At 36.5% G+C, this 18,142-nt stretch overlaps 1 protein-coding gene across 1 annotated transcript; it reads right to left on the reverse strand.

Annotated features, from left to right (window-relative positions):
- Positions 1-850: 850 nt before the first annotated feature.
- On the reverse strand, positions 851-15,614 carry LOC104904677 (hypothetical protein). The gene is given in 16 exon segments (XM_010693022.4): positions 851-1,317; positions 2,974-3,056; positions 3,143-3,344; positions 5,379-5,420; positions 5,422-5,518; positions 5,637-5,716; positions 5,963-6,321; positions 7,201-7,246; positions 7,330-7,398; positions 8,145-8,289; positions 8,365-8,465; positions 8,548-9,751; positions 11,196-11,335; positions 12,067-12,241; positions 12,323-12,716; positions 15,049-15,614. Coding segments are annotated over 16 exon segments (3,381 nt in total). The 5' UTR covers positions 15,158-15,614; the 3' UTR covers positions 851-1,182.
- Between the last annotated feature and the right edge of the window lie 2,528 nt (positions 15,615-18,142).

The raw sequence follows: 18,142 nt of genomic DNA on the forward strand, positions 1-18,142 counted from the left end.
GTTTTTTTAAATCAATAAATTAGAGATGTTGTAAATGTTTTTGTTAATTGAGGTATAACGACAAGAGATGATTGCATTTGTGTTTTGTTAGCTGAGGGTATTATATGGTTTATAATTTTTGGTGTCCCGTCCTCTCTTCTCTTATATAATAGCGATTTTCAAAACAGATGAACCATTATTTATTTCTCATTATCTCTAGCTTCTCCTCATCACACGGGTCCCTCTTTTTCTTTTTCTCCCACTTTTAATTTTTCAAAAGTTCATTTATGGTCTTCGGACAACTCATGGGTATACTAGAGCGTCTGTTACGAGGATAAGAGGTTTCACAGTATGTATCTTAATATCTCGAGGATTAGGGGAATTTCCACTTTGATATCCTATGATATAGTAAAATTTCACGTTGGTGCCATATAATTTCACTAATTCTTTGGTGCCGTGAAGTTTTAGAGAGAAAAAAACATTCCAATGCCCTATGAGCTAGCTCATTCCATTTTAAAGCCTTCAGTTGAATTATGTTCACTTCGCCCACAAGTTCTGTAGGCTGGCTAATATTGACCAATAAATTATACATTCCTTGATATTAAGCTATATTTTGATAATATAGTAATATCTAAAGGATTGAGGTATAACTTGATATTAAGCTATAACTTGATTTGTGACTTGTTTTGGAGATAGGCGATCATATATGAGCAAAAAGTTTAATTGCACACTTGCACCAAAAAAAACGTTTTATTGAACATGATTCTGTGGATACAACCATTAGAAAAGAAAAATGCTTCAAGTAGACGATTCATCACATAGGAGAAAAGAGGAACTTGCATCTAATGATCTACAACGAAATGCCCAAATATCGTATCTGTAACGTTCTCGAAATTTTCATTACACTCATGAGTGCCATGATCAGAGGCTTAAACTTACATTGCTTGGGAAGAGGTGGGGGGAAAGGGGGGGGGGGTTGCAAATGGAAAAACAATGTGGTTTGTATGAAACACCCTCAAAATTTACAGAAATGAGCAAGTCCAAACCAATGATATTACGACTCACTTTATAATGACCAAAATTACATAATTACAGATATGATGGACCTTGCAAAAGGGCTAAGTATAATCTTGTAAGGTGGTGGGATTTTGGGTAGAAATTTACATAAATGTGGTGCAAAATTTTCCAAAACATTCCAAAACATCAAGTAGCCTTGAATTCTCCAAACTTGTGTTTTTCTTCATTTAGCTGCTTAAAAACATGATCCAGCTCTGGGAATGCATACAAAAGCACAAGTTGAAGGAGCTCCATCACAAGCTGCTTCAGACATACAGATGACTGCCAGGAATAGACAATATCAGAAGGCGGGGCGTAACATTCATTTACTAATAAATCTATGACATGTGCAGATATTTGGTTATTTATATAGTGGATGTATCGAAATGCAATCATCATACAAACTTATAGATGTTTCACATCAGACGAGAGCATGGAAGAACTTTAGCTCGATTAATTATGCAACTAAAATATTTCTTTCAGTAGCCAAAAAAAAAAAAAGGTCCTATTGTTACACCACACTCATTAGAAAAATGCCAAGCTTATATTCACTTATCCACGGATTCAAACTTCAAAAGAAGGAAAAAAAGGAAAAAAGAAGTGACATCCACTATATCAGAATCAGTGTCACATAGGAGAGGCAAGTCAAGGTCAAATGACTCCATAAGTTCATTTTAGTACTGTTGTAAATATAACGAAAGACCATTTGTTGCGCATCTGAATAGAATCAAACGTGAATTTCTCAGAACAAAGAAAAATAACCGATTATAGTATTATCTAAACTTAGGCTGCAAGTTGACATATCAAAAAACTTAACATGCAGCAGCAAGCCAGCTGTATACAGCGGGAACAATCCCCAAAACAGATGAATGCTATTTTGTTGAAAGGGACGATACAATCATTCAATCAATCAACCATCTGGACCTAAAATGCTTATTAAGGGTTACAACTATTGATGATTATTTGTCAATTAAGTTCCTTTCTTCCAGCTGACAAGCAAAGTGCATAACTTCCCTAAATCAAATAGGAAAAATTGACACTATCAGTCCCAACTATGATAGGTTCACTTTAAAAGGTCCCAACTTTTGTTTATGCCACAACAGTCCAAATTTTGGGGGTCTTCCCAGAACGGTCTCCAGCTTAATTAAGCTGCTAAATCAGTTAATTAGGACTCTTTAAACTCTTTCATTAACAAGTTAATTAAAATAAAAGGTTATTGGATGAGTTTGTATGTTTTAATTAACTGTATTAGCAGATATAAGCTGAAGGACCGTTCTAGGAATAGGACCCTCAAAGTCAGGACTGCTATTAAAAGTTCAGACCTTTTAAACAAATCAGTCATGTTGGGATTGCTACTGTCAATATTCCAATCAAATAAAGGAAGGACCAAGTCCTCACAAATCTGAAGCCTATTTTAATTAGAATAAATGTATTATTCATCATCTTCTTTTGCATTAGACAGATTAGCTGGAACCGACATAATAAACCTAAGATAAGATTTGTTCTCCTCAATCATCTAACATCTACAATGCTATATGGTAGGCACACCTTGCCCCAGTTAACAAGGTGGACTTGTTCTTTTCACGGGCACGCTAATGTGGCATGCGCAACCTTACTGGAAATGTGTAGCTAGCTGGAAAAAAAAAAAAAAAAACTGAAGCATATAAAAGTTACCTCTATCTCAAAAATCAAAGACAGATTGAAGCTCTACTTTTTGTACACAACATAGCGTGCACGTAAGCATACTCTACACTCTACAGCTAGACCTAGTCTAGACGTCTAGTCATATGTCAGATTGTAAGTGATTGAGAAGACTAATTTGTGGTGCAGGAACAGGGATCACTCAGCCAAGGATAGCAAGAAAGCTAAAAATAACTTCACGGCAAGAAGAGAGGAAAAAATGGCAAATATAATTTTCTTCAACCATATAAAAGTTACCTGGAGAAAGTAGTACAGATCCTGGGCACACTGTTCATATTCCTTACGTCCAACAATGCTTACAACAGCAGCAGGAGCATTATCTGCAACGAAATAGTTCTGGTTCTTATTATCCCATGACGCATGATAGCACCTAACTGTAGCTCATAAAATTTTATTGGTAACTAACCAATCATTTGCTCATAGACAAACTTTGCACGTCTGTCAGCCTCCCTCTCTTGAAGCTCAACAAATTTCTCAAACTTCTCCTTGGCTGATGATAGCTCATCCGGAAGCTGACTATGAGATGGATTCTGAGATGGGCTACTAGAAGCAGGTGGTCTTTGTCTACTGGGATGTTTTGTGATGAAAATTCCATCTGGCCAAAGTATCTGCATTTAAGTTTCTTTTTCTAAGTGTTAGTATTTGACAATGACTACAAAAAAAGTCAGCGAACCACACAGATGCCTACAAGGCTACGACACATTATCACCCATAAGATGTAGTCGTTTTTGAAAATAACGTGGATCAGCAAATCTCTTCCACTAGAAGCCCCTAGAATCTAGATGCTCATTTTATCTTCAGCCCGACCAAATTAAACTGGAGAAGGGATGTGTAGAATTCTGAAATCTGTGCAGGGTGATGAGGCATCCCTTTCGACTGCATCATATCCAAGCCAGATACCATTGTCTCCCCTGCTATTTTCCTCTCCTCTTTGGCCCACATATATGCCTCAGAAGGGTTTGCCTGTCTACTTCCCTTTCATATTTGGGTGGCTCAAAGGTTACATTGATATAGTTTGACATAGGAGAGGATGAAATTAGCTTTATAAATATATTACTAAACCTGATTCCAAACCATTAAGCTAGAACTCCAGTTATTAGCAAGGAGAAGTTGTCTATCTCATGCATCCAAAGAAATGGGTCTACAATTGTGGAACAAATGATTATATCATGAGTTTTTTGTCAGATAAGACCACATGAAAAAGGGTGTTGTGTCGAGAAAAACCTAATAGAAAAATCTTTTTGCACGGAAAGACCTAGTAAGTATAAATGTTTGTTACTCAAGACCACATTACAACTTTCCGGCAAAAAAAAAAAAAATCAACTTCCAGGGGTTGAATTCTTATTTTTCCTTTACTTATTGTCGTTTTCTTCATCAATTCCCCCACAGGGTTTATAAAGAGTTAATCTGATTCCGGGTAATTGCTGCAGAAAACAGGAAAAAGGAGTTGGAATAAGAAGTCAACTCCGAAAAGTTGTAATGTAGTCTTAAAGAAGAAAAACATTTATACTTTTTTGGCCTTTCCCTGCAAACAAATTTATTAGATCTTTCCCTACAAAACAACCTTTTTATTTGGTCTTATGTGACCAAAAATGTTCCATATTATATTATATAGCAATTAGCATTGAACATGAAGCAATACCCCCCCACAATTCACTTGCCTTAAGGGGTTATATGTTCTATTTTATGTCACATCTTGTGTCCCATCACTTGATTTAGATATGTCTCCAATGTGAAATCAATCATTAATGTTATTAGATAACGCGTAATGTTTTGTCTGATGAACTAACATCATCAACAGACCAAAACAGTAGATTAATGATTGATTTCACATTAGGGAAAGATTAGGGAAGTGAGGAAGAAAAGAAAGATTAGGGAAGTGAGGAAGATGATTAAGAAAAGAAACAAATGAAGATATGATTGAATAGATGATTAAATCACCAATTACAACCTAGCCACTCTTTCGAGGGGAATGTCACTCTCCCAATTAATCTAACCGACCAGTTTTACAAATTTTCAACATGTCTTCTTTCTCCCTAATTTCCCCTATTTATAGAGTTTCTTCCCTTCTAACCCTCTAACTTATTTCTCAACCTACTATTAAAACTAACTAATTATGTAATACCAAAGTACCCCTCTCCCCAAGTTGATTCATTACAATTTGGCACAACTAGAGAAAACGGGGGATAAGACGAGATATAGAATGGAACAGAGGATGATGTTGCCTTAGCAAATAGCAAGTCCAAGGTCCGCGTGACTTGTAGAAATGTTAAAGGTGTGAGTAAGAGATAGAATGTTCAAAAATCCAAACCCAGGTAAGTTTACACAAGAAGTGAATCCATGAAACAGCTACCAAAAAGCTGGGCGTGTCTGCCAGTCGTTGTTTACTGGTGGTGATGAAGTGAAAAAGCAGAGCCTTAAGTGGATGGTCCCCCCAGACAATACTGAAGTTTTGGGAACAGTCAACTGAGGGGAAGACTGGAAAAAAATTGACAAAACGAGCATCCAGAGCTAATGTGTTTTTGTAAGGATAATTAAGGGGGTTCAAACTTCAAAAACAGAAACTTCATATATTACAATCCAGATTAAGTACAACTGAATAGTTTACGCTCATCATCTAGTAAAAGCAGCAATTATCTCACCTGTTCAACCCGCTTAATCCCTGAAGCAACTACAGATCCTCTCGTAGCGTAAACGCTGAATCTTCTCAACTAACCAATCATCAAGTGCATCTCCCATTCCCAACTGCAACACCTGTTTGGCCACCCAAAAAGCCTTCCGCCTATCAAATAACACAAAGATAGAAGAGGATAAGCTTATAAGATGAAGCAACTTACAAACCTGAACCCAGAAGATCAAAGAAAGGTAGTTTATGTTGGAAATCAACACCCCTACAATACCTGATCCATGCTCCTTCCTGAAGCTGAAAAACAGCGTCTACCAAATCCAATATGGGTCCACTCAGGTTTGGCGGCACCCACTGAAATCATATGAAGTCAGTCAATAAGACGATAGAGTAGCAAATAAAAGACATGAAGTACCGACTAAGGGTACAGACTAAATGCCAGTACACAGTAACTGTGCCAACTGCCCAGTACAAACACCAGCACATGTGCTCCTCTGCTACATTGCCCACATATTTGTTTGTCATTCAGATTCTCATAAAACCAATGATCATAAACAAAATTCCAAAATAATCATGGACACAAGTTACGGTTGTTTGTACCTCCTCAGGAAAATTTGGATTATCAGCAGAACCCGGAAGCAATTCAGATTTCTGCTGCATATCACCTACTATTTCATTTCGTTTTCTTCCAAAATGCTGTGTAGTAGGGTCTTTATTTTGTATCCAATTGTCCGAATCTCCACCAGAACCCTCCAAAGATTTCCCATACTCTTTTACAGGCTTTTTTCTAGGTGAATTTGTGGTGTTCACATCACATTTCAAACCATCCCCAGAACTATGATTCATCCATGATGATTGATGTATGTTTTCAGAGTCTGCATGATCCCTCTTAGCATCTAAGTGATTCATCTTTGGCCCTCCAAGACCTGTCCTGCTGGCACTGTTTTCATGTGGCTTAGCTGAAATAATCCATAGCAGCATCAAAATTATACAATCAGTCAGGGAAAATATGAGAAAGCTACAGTAAAAAAACTATTGAGTTTTTAGTTAGAAAACGAATATTCACTAACTCCTTTTGCATATAGGTGAGTAAGGTGACAACTCCTTTAGTGTCTTTCAAGCAAGGCTGTCTATTAGAATTTTCAGACTTCGGAATAACCCATAGCATAGGGTTCCATAAAGTGGAGGGCCTCAAATTTTCTATATTTTCCAGATAGAATAGTAGAACCCATTGCTTTTCTCTCTTATTTCACAAGATTTGCTTAGTGTTCATTAGACCTTTTGATTGAGAAATGTCAAGAGTTATACTTTATCCGTTCTATTATTATTGCTACTTGTAAGGAGGGCACAAGAGTTAAAGAGAAACAAAAAAGGGGACAACACAAACCAATGTGCTACATACATATGTAAGAGAGAAATGGATTGTTAAGAGTAAAATTGAGTATTTAACCTACATGGTCCCACAAATATGGTACAGGGAAAAAAAAGAAGAGGTTTCCAATAATGATATGAGATGTAGCAATAATGAAATAACGAAGGAAGAATTGTGGTAAGTATTACTCCTTAACATGTTTCATTTCTCATTTTTATGGGCCACATTATTAATGATCATACAAGGCCCGCCAAAGTTTTGAGAAGGCCCTACTTTTTAGTATATATGTATATAACAACTATTAATAGAAATGTTGACGAAAAGAGTATGTACAATGCGGAACACAATAACTCCTCGAAAATCGACCATCAGAACAACTGACACATTTAAAGCTTTCCAATTATGCTGGAATACTCAAAGATGAGATAGGTCAAATATATATTTTACTGATAAGAAAACAATTCACCTGTCAATGTCTCAACAATGGAAAAGGCACTAGAAAATGTGTACGTCTGCACAGATCAGAAAAGCAATCAGAAACAAGTGGTCAGGAGTAATATGTAAGAACACAGTACCAGCCCTATGAATAGCCGACCTGGGAGTCAATGCTTAAGAAGTCCCACACATCAATCGATCCTGAAATCGTCGGAAGTTGCATGAGCTTCTGAGGAAAACGCAAAAACATGAAAGAGTTACAACAAATGGATAAGTTAATCTATTACAGTACTCAGGAAAGATGGGGGAAGGAAAAGATAGAAGAAGATAAAGATATTTGACAAAACAAACAAATCTAAATTGAGGCTGTGTGATACTTGTCCTAGACAATCTATTGATCAAACCAACAAAACAATGATAGGCAGAGAGTCATATGGTGCAGCAATAAGCCTGAGAATATTGTAAAACTGGAGAAGGGAACTCAAGGCCTGTTTGGTAAGAGGCCATAAATGGTGGGAATGGTGATGCATTATAGTGTAAATTTGTACTAGAAATCCAATGTCATTACCTATGATAAAGCTACTCCATCCCAAGATATCCATGTTCTTCCTAAAATCTCAAGGAAGGTGGTATTGGGTGGTAATGAAAATTTATAAAGGAAAATCCATGTTTTGTGATAAAATTTCATTCCCATGGTCATTGACATGAGAACTTCTTTACAAATTTATACTAAAAGTCATTACCATTACCACTATTTGTGACCACTAACCAAACGAGCCGTCACATTAAAATAAAAGAAAAATCACAAAGAACAATGAAATGTCTTCTATAATCTTAGAACACCATCAGTTAGGAAGCCACAAAACTCCCAACAAAAACAAGGAACAGATCCACAGAATTGCTACATTCTTACGCAAAGATTTGCTTAAATGGAAGAAGAAAAGAAGAGAAAGTTAAGTGGAATAAGCATGAAACCTTCAAATATTGATCAAGCAATTCACAGCGTTCTTGAATTACGAGCACATCAAGGCCAGTTGACAGAAAATGTTTTGGCGGTAAATGAAGATTATACTCCAGATATTCCTTTAGACGTCGATGTAGCTCCTCAAAATGTCGATATCTATCAAAGGCAAGCTATATTAGCAGAATATGATGAAAGTAGTCAGCAACGATACAAAAAAGATGCCACAATCACCTTCTTTTTATCGACCAACTGTTACTTTCAGCATCGGTGACCGATATGGAATATACAGCAAATGTTTTAGAGCTACTTGTGACAATATTCGCACCCAAGACCTGGAAAGAAAGCATAATCATAAAAGTAAAAAATAAATACCATTAAAATGCTGTAGCAAGTAGCAATGATCACTTGAGGTACCTCACATCTCAACTTGAAAAAATTATCCCCTAAGAATGTAGATTGAGTGGAGTTAACAGACGAAGTGAAGCTTCCGGGTAACAATGAAGCAGATGAAGAAGCACTAGTTCCACTCTGAAGTCTACCCATAATCTCCGTGTCATAATCATCACTGGAGCCATCATCTTTCACAATTGGTCTTAAAGGGTGTATATCTTGTCCATCTCCCGGTAAAAAGCTTGTCCTCTCGACCTCTTGCCACAATGGGGCCTTTTCACTGCCTAATCTAGACCTTTTCCGGCCACTTTGTTGCCTATGCAATCTTTGGTACTTCCCTTTCTTAGCCCTTCTTCCCTTCTTGCCCTCTAAGCCCTCAAGTGGATGTCGAATATGAGAAACACCAGAATTCCTATTAGTTCTACCATCCCATACTTTGGTGGTTGGAGAATCTAGACCTGTTACTCTATTTTCTTCATCAGCTGAGGAGTTTTGACTACTGCTTATAGATTCTGTCTCATCCAATGCCATGAGTTTGTGCTCCTCAGCATCTTCATCTGATGTAAGTGGAGGAGGAGTCAATGTGTTTGTATCAGCAAGGATGCACATGGTTTCAGATTGGGGCCTCATATTAGAACCAGGAAGACTGACACCTCTCTCTGCAGATGCAATCTTGAGTCGGCTTTCTTTCTGTTCGGCAACAACTACTGAAGAATTAACAGCATCAGAACTCCTTGATGAAGGACTTTGATGAACATGATTTGCTGCTTGAGTGTCTTTACTACTGTAATTTCTCCCTTTTGACCACACACTTTCAAAATGTTCAGGTGCAAGGGCCTTTGTCTTCCTGCGAGAAAAATAATCCAGCATATCACCCCATTCTCCTCCAGAGGTAGATCGATCGACGTGACTATCAGCAGCAGCTGCAGAGCCTAAGGGAAAAGAACTCCAGGAACGAGTAGACCGAGCATCGACTGACAGCAAAGGATCCTTAGAAGCAACTTCACTCTCTACCTTCTTGCCAGTGAGCTTATCCACTGAGCTTTTAGATTGACTACCCTTAAAGTCAACAAGTTCAACACCAGTGACAGAGGGATCCGGGAATGGAGAAAAATCATCAGACGTACTTCCATTTTGTTTCGAAAGCGATGAATCATTTGCTGTCGCAGCTCCTCCCTTTCCCTTCCTTGCAGACATCACTACTTGTTCAATTCTTTCATTGATAAACCTATAGCAAACATTAAAATAATAATGGATAATCAACTAAAGTTATTACGTATGTGATCATTGACCCAACAACAACGACAATCCACTGAAGATCTTATACAAAAGCGGGAACCGTAAGGACAGATCTATTAAGGGGCCTAGGTGGCATGTGCCCCACCAAAAAAATCAATTTCCTTTTCCGACGGAGTCCAGCCATATTTCTAAAACCCGTTTAGAAGCCTAGGTGGCTGTAATATCATCTAATTCAACTTGTCCCACTGACCATTTGCACATGCCACGCATGAAAGAAACAATGGCGGGGTTTGATTCTTTTTTGTAAACCCAATCATAACTTCTCCTTGCTTTAACCTTTTTCCTTTTTTTTTTCTCTTGAAGCCTTGTTTTTGTTGTTCTTTTTATTTACTTTTTGCTATTTTCCTTCTTTATTTTTTTTGTTCATCATTTAAAAGTGTGGTCATCTTTTTTAATGTTATGCCCATTTGTAAGTCTTCAACCATTTATTTTCTTGTAATATACATTTACTAGTTACTCCCTCGTTCTAAATAATACTACCTTTATTCCTTTTTAATAGTTACACTTCACTTTTGACACTATTCATAAATTTTCCTTTGACTATCATTTGTGATTTATGGTTAAGAGAAAATATAGTCATGTGGGGTCTTGTTTGATTCATCTCGATATGTACTTTTAGAATATCGACTTTTTATATTTTTTACAAATACAAAACTAGAGATATAAAGGCTCAAAGTAGTGCATCGGTATTAGTGAAAAGTGTAAGTGTAACTATTCAAAAGGAACGGAGTTAGTATGTAATAGTATTGACTTCGTGCATATTTTATATATGTAAGTCTTCAACCATTTATTTTCTTATAATATAAATATACAGATTTACTAGTTACTCCCACGTTCTAAAAAAATGTAATAGTTTTGACTTCGTGCATATATTAAATTTGACTTATAAAAAATAAATTCAATCATATAAGATATTCTATTTGGTTCTAAATAAATATTTTGTAGATATCAACTTCTTATAAACACTACTATGAATGATTAGATATTAATGGTTAAAATGGTATGTTGAAAAGCATGAAAATCAAAGTAGTATTCATGAAAGACATGGAGTGTATTAAATTTAATATAATGAAATGGTCTCGAATAAATTACTTAAGCAATATAAACTTTGGATTTGTGGTCATTAAATTCAACTTGTCACTATTAGTATATGTAACAAAATTAATGTCCAATTTATGCATTATATCATTATGTTTTAAATTGATTGGTTTAGATAGGACCCCCCCCCCCAAATTGAAATTTCTGGATACGTCCCCGGGGCACGGTAGACACTGCTGAAAATTGCCTGAAACAGTGAGGCATTTCTAAAGTACTCATATAAACAACGAAAACAACAAAAGGATATCTTAAATATGATCAATTTCCTCCAGTACCTTGGGTTGGCCAAGTTCAACACTGGTCGAATTACTGCACAAGCAAGAAGCTCCCGAGAAACATAACGGAAGAAAGAACACTGCAAATCTTCAGACTTGAAAGTAAAAGATAAGAGACCATCCATTATGTGCTGCAATACCTGTGTATACATGATATAATTCATTCAAAAACACACAGCAAATTCAGCAAGCAGATCTAAACCATTGTAGCAAATTCAGGAAGCAGATCTAGACCAAATTCCATCCACAAAATTAATAAAAAAAATCGCTTTTGAAAGATACACAAAAGACAATGTCATGTGGGGAAGAAAATAAGAATGAAACAGCACAAAATGCCCCTATGGTAACCAATACTTCCCTAGTTATCCTGAACCCAACATATATCAAGTTTGAAATTTTATTCTTAAGTCTTGATGAACAATATAGTACCTGTATAATGTAAAGGCGAGTCAACTAAAGGATGAACTCTTCCTCCCACAGGGAAGATAAAGACCTACTGTCTGGCTATAAGTTTGCCCAGTAGCAGATTTGTGATTGACAGAGGAGAAATGGTTATGCTAAAAATGATAGTGCTAGTCTGAAAAGACCAAGGAATTGGAATGGATATCGGAATGACCATGGAAGGAAAGGAAAACAAAATAGTAATTTTCTTCTTCGCTGCTCCATAAAAGACTTTTTGCTAATATCTGAGTATATAAAAATATGGACTTCACTCTGTTGTTTTGCAAAAATAAGGGGATTCTTAGTTTCACTGGATGGCAAGTCCATTACTCCATTTTACTAATGCCAGCTAAACACTTATATTGCATGGGAAACCATATATCACAGTATACAAATCTCTTTTTAAAAACTTAAGGTACAGATAAAGTACCTTATGTTCAGACTCAGCAGAGAATAGAAGTGGATGTAATTTGTTTTCAGCAACGAGGACCAGTTTCAGCTCCATGTCACGTTGATCAAAAGAAAGTGATGCCAAGTTCTTTGTAATCTTTGCTTGACATATACGAAAAAGCTCCAGATGCTTGCAGATCAGATGAATTACATCCCTGCACCAAAGTAGATATTATAAACTGATATTATAAAACTCCAATGACATAAAAACACGAAGTATCAATGTAAGTTGATACCTCATCAGAAGATCAATGAGATTTATATTCCTCATGCGATGTGCAATTTCTCCTAGAACGCCATTAATTAGTTGCACAAGTTCTTCTGGACCATCCCGGTCAGGCGTTAGTTTGGAATACCAAAGATCTGTGACCCACTCAGAAACTATATGTCTAGTCAACTGATCAATTGCATCCTCCACAGGAGAGGAATTGACTTTCCTTCTCCATTGATCCTTCTTGACAACAGCTTTAGGAGCATCAAGAGGCTTCTCCTGAATCACTACATTTGCAGAAGTCCTACTATTGTAAATAGCCTCTTTTCGCCGCATCTCAAAATCCAATGAAAAATAGCGAAAAAGAATGACCAGAACACCCGCAACAGGAAGATTCACCCAAACTGAGGTGCTTGTCACTTCAATAAGAGTGCAAAACAATTAGTAGGGAATTCAAAGTGTTCTTAGAGAACCAGAGAATACATATCACAAAAAAAAAAAAAAAAAAAACTTGTCCAATTTTGCTAATTAATAAAAATTGTGATAGCATTGCAGAAATTCCAGCATATACTACAAAGAACTTCACTATGAAACAGGAAATATGCTAAGACTAGAAAAGCTTCAGGTTCTCTTGGTCAGCAGCAAGTTCATATTGCCCATCATTAATGTCAAATGCTCCTAAACACAATAAAGACTCAAGTATTTATGTTGGTAACAGCCTAACAGTTACAAGTGTTGAACTTTGCGATTTCATGAAAAAATAGCATATTCTGTTATAATGAAGCGTTAAGTATTTATGCCCGTGTCAGAAAGTCCAGATTCTGACACGGGTACTAGAGTCAGAACATCCTTGGGAGTGCCGTTATATAGATGTCAGGCGGTTTGTTTCGCCTCTCAAAACTCATTTGAATGAACTAAGGTGACCAAGTGCCAAAATCCAACAGAATGTCAGAACTTCCAAAGATGAAAGATAAGATGCTTAGCAGGGAACTCATTTCATGTCTTGCAAAAAGCGCTTTCAGATTTCTTTTTGCTTGTTTGTTATCGGCCTAAAAGCGAAATAATTCTTCTAACTGATAAAGCTCATCCCGGCGCCTCGAAGCAAATTTTCGTGTAGCCTGCGTGTGTGTTGACTCTATCGCTAGGTTCCACAGTCCAAACTAACTGTGAGGCTGGAAGCTTCTACAAGGTGGGGTTAAGAGTAAAGCATCCTGAGTTTGGCGCATCTCGTAGAGCATAAAGAAGCAGTGTGAACCTAAATTTCTCTCCCAGCTTCGCTCAGAGGGAGAATCCATTCAAAATAAATGCCGATCACCCTATGCTGGAGGGACGACCAGAAAGTGTGTGTTAACTTGTAAGCCAACAAACTAAGCATCTTTGTAGTGAGGAAGAAAATGCATTTCCCACTCATCTTATCTAACTTAGCCATGTTCAGACTTCTGAATTGGAGACACCACAGCAGACAAAAGCCTAACACTGTAAGTAATAACTCAGTATATCGAACTACCATCTCAAAGGAATAAGAGTGTTCTCAAGTTGTATTCTTAGAAGACACTCTTACTTATTTACAAAAAGAAAGGAAACCACCCGTTACTTATATAGGCAGCAAAAAAAATTAAGGATCCAAGTTCCAACATGTTTAAGGCAATTAAACCAATGCAAAGCACTATATATGTGCTTCTATAGAAGGAATTGAGGTAGATATAGTCACTCATGTATGTTGTATCATTCTAAGGCGAGATGTGAAAGAATATAGAACTCCCTCCATGACCACATAACAGACCCATTGATATATTACTCATATAAGTACCTAGATTTTTCGTCTAGTACTGAATCTTAAGCAAAAACCTACTGCTATAAGTATAGCACTATAGCCTAATGTAGAAGAGATTAAAGAGTAATCCCCTATACCCTAAAAGAGATCCTACTATAATTGCATTCATACCCACCCACCTTGGACAACATCAACATTCAACAAGCATAAAACTATGGTCCAAAGAATGCCACAATAGGAAGAAAAATTCATGCATATCCTAAAACTATTAGATGATGGAACTTGGGAAATCCATAAATGGCATTTGATCCTATATTGCACATACTCTCCTTAGGAATCGAACTCTTTATATACTGAAAGCATCTAACAGAAGCAAGTCCTCTCATACTCGAATTTTTCTATTATATCTCAAATCCATGTAATTGACCACCAGGGATTAAGATCTTGCCTCATGCAACCAACCCCATCTTAATGAAAGGAAGGCTCTAACATTGTTGTCATTGTTGTTTCGTAATATCTCAGCAAATCAACTCATACACCCAAACATCCATGCCTGTGTACGGTATCAAATGCGAGTCCAATACAAGCATAGCAGTAAAAAAACTAAGGGTACAGACACAGAAAAACGAACGCGACCAGCACCAATCTTCAATTACATAAAGCAACTGAGTGAAGACAAACTCCGATGCAGGACAGACTTGGAAACTATATGCTCCATCCACCTGCCACCACATAATATCAGTCCACCTAACTAATTCATATTTTCATTACATTTCATCAGTCATAAATTATCATTTGCAATATCACTTGTTCCATTAAAATTTACTTGTTGATTATAAATATCAATGCAACAACTCACAATCCATATGTATCCATAACTATTACGGCCCGTTCGATACGTGGTACTAAATGGCGGTAATGGTAACAAAATCACAGTTAGTATGTAATTTGCGTCAATAAAAAATGAGTGAACTTACAGGACATGAGATAAGACAGACCAACGACACATATCGAAAGAATGACAAGCCGCTTCTTTGCTTCATCAACTAGGTCACGAGCAGTCACCAACTGCCTCTGCGAACTCATTTTCTCTCACTTCAACTATGAATCCAATTGAATTCCATTATCTCTTGATTACATTCCATTAACATCTCTGAATTCGATCAATACAGTATCATAAATGCAAAATGCTGGAAACACCCAATTAATACAATCGAACATAAATTGATGTCGGAAAATAGATAAAATTAGGGCAAAAAGCGATGAAATCGAAGAGAGAAATGAAGATTTTGTCGATTCTGATGAATTGTAAACAGAAAAGAATAGTTTGATTGAGGGAAAATCGTATTTAATTGATCCACTTCAACGCGTCGACCGTTAGGTTTTGACGTACCGATTTTTCTCTCTCTCTTCGAGTGTATGAATTGGGAATTAAGAATTGGGGATTTGGCGGAGAATTTCAACTACCCAGTGTGTGTGTGAGTGTGCAAGCTGATTTTTGTTATTTTTTGCTCCAGCCGTGTTGGAACGCTTCTCTAGTTCTCTTCCTACATAACATTTTAGGACTAGGAGGTCCAAATTCATGTAAATTGTGATCGTGTCCTTGAGAAGTTAGAATTTTAATCAATTAACGATTGGATATTAGAACAACTCTAATGGCGTGGTCATGGATCTGGTAGCAAATAAAAAAAATTGACGAACGACTTGCCCAACTATTTGAGTGATTCGCTCGAAATTAATATGCTTAAGCGAATTTTGCAAAGTCAATCCAATGGGTTGTGGGCATAAAATAGTTGGAAAATCAGCAATATCGTGGTGTGTCAACGTGGATAATGTATGTCTAGCACAACAAGGGGAAGTAATATATGGGTTGGATCCACATCATACATTGATTAATCTTTGAGAAGTGACGGATATAATTTTATACACAAACAAATGGTTGAGAATTTTGTTGTACATCTTTAAAACACAAGCACATGGATAATTTTTTTTCTCAATTCTTTTTTTTATACTTCTTATAGTTCTACAACTATGTCTTGTATCTTGATTGATTTATGGTGTTAAAAAAGTTTTTGTACATGACATTTTAAATTTATAGGTTGCGACATTTGTTTTTATCTACGGTTTTTTCACCAAATATCCCTGACAAATCATGAAAGTCACCATATATCCTTAATATTTCAAATATTCAACAATATACCCCTGAGTTTTCTAAATTATACACCATATATCATTTTTCTAACGGACGTTAAGTCGACATTAGTTGTATATACAATATTGTCACTAATAACCTCTATCCCTACACTCCTAATCCCCTAAATCCTAATAACCCTGTTTCTCCTAATCCTAAACCCTAACTCACCCTTAACCCTAACCCCTTCCACCTCAGCCCAGTCCCCACCCCTATTTTCGTTTAGGGAGGTGTTGTAACTGGTAAGGAACGTAATAAAACAACAAAGAATTGAAGGACAACCGATACAAAAATTAATGTGGTTCACTAACAATGTGTTAGCTGCACCAACAGGCGCGGGAGGAACGATTTTATTAGGATTATGATAGAGTACATATGTTAGAATATAGAGGCAGAAGTTAATTATAGGATACCCTAAAGCTAGATAATTTATTCAAGGCATAGTTCAATCGAAAGGTTGGATTATTCAGTTCTTCTTTTTTTGTATGAAATTAATGTTTAATTGTTATCTTCAATGCAATTCGAGGTGGTGTTTCTCTCTCACGTTTGTGCAATTATGCAATTAGTTAGTTCAATATGCCATTGTAATGTAGATAATTTTGGTTTTAGTGATGCTATATTTTTTTGTTTCCTTTATGGAGTAAAAGACGTGTTTTAATGAGGAAACGTGCAATAAGTTAATATATATAGGTTGAGTTGGTTAAATAATTGTCGATATTAAAGTTGTTGGTTTGTGATTATTGGTATGCATACTTTGACTCTTATTATTGACACACCAAGCCAATGAAAGTTGTTCATGTATCTATTTATTTATATTCTTTTCCTTTGTGTTTGCATTGTAGGATTGGATCAGAGATGTAATGGTAAAGGTTGTGCGGCGTATTGTAATTTTATCGACAAACCTCGAAATTGGGAGAGCCTTCTTTTGCAAAGTCACCCAAGTGGGGTTGGCAATGGGGCTAGTTTGTCCACCCAGACCCATATCCGTTTATTTTTAGAGACCCAAACCAGCCCTAGATTTGATGGGTTTAGCTAGTCCGCGGGTCAATGCTGACTCCTTAGTTTTAAGTTTTCATCACATTTTTGAATATATGTGATTAAAAATTTTCGCCTAATGCATCCATGTTTAAAGCATTATTAAAATCAAAATTTCAAAAAGTAACTCATAAAATCTTAAAATGTTACAACTTACAAAGTTACGAGTCTTAGATGGAGTTACAACATAACGAATCTACAAAATCACAACTTATAAGGCCTTAGAGTATAGGTAATTTTTTTTTTCTAATATATGTAAATTAAATGGGTTTGCGGGTCGGGTCTGCCTAATATATTCAGATTTTGTATCCGACCCATGCTTTATGGGACTCGGGCCAATTGAGTCTGAAATTTACAGAGTACAGACCCATGGGTCCTAGCAGGTTTGGGTCGGGTACAAGACTTGTTGCCATCTCTGCACACAAATACTCCTAACAAATGTTTGTGAATTTAGCATTTTACAAGTGTTTGCTATGTTAGAGTGTTCTATTTAAACTGGCTTAATATTGAGACTTAATTCAATTTACAGAGAGGCCGACATTTAGGGGATGGTCTTAGTTTTAAAAGAGTTTTGCTATTTGCCGCCCTATAATTACCTACTAACGCCCTAAATACAATATTTATATATTGTATACTTACCTTTCTTCTCCCTTTATCCCCTTCTCTTACTTCTTCCATACCATCATACCACCACCACCACCGCCTGTATCATTGTCGCCACACCGCCACCACCACCACGTCCACCATGATGCACACCACCACATGCTTTGCCTCCCCCTTCTAAGTATACCGACACACTACCATCGTCCAAACCATAAAACTGATTTTTTTTTAAAAAAAGTATA

Source organism: Beta vulgaris, chromosome 9 (assembly GCF_026745355.1).
Source record: "Beta vulgaris subsp. vulgaris cultivar EL10 chromosome 9, EL10.2, whole genome shotgun sequence".
Lineage (NCBI taxonomy): Eukaryota > Viridiplantae > Streptophyta > Magnoliopsida > Caryophyllales > Amaranthaceae > Beta > Beta vulgaris.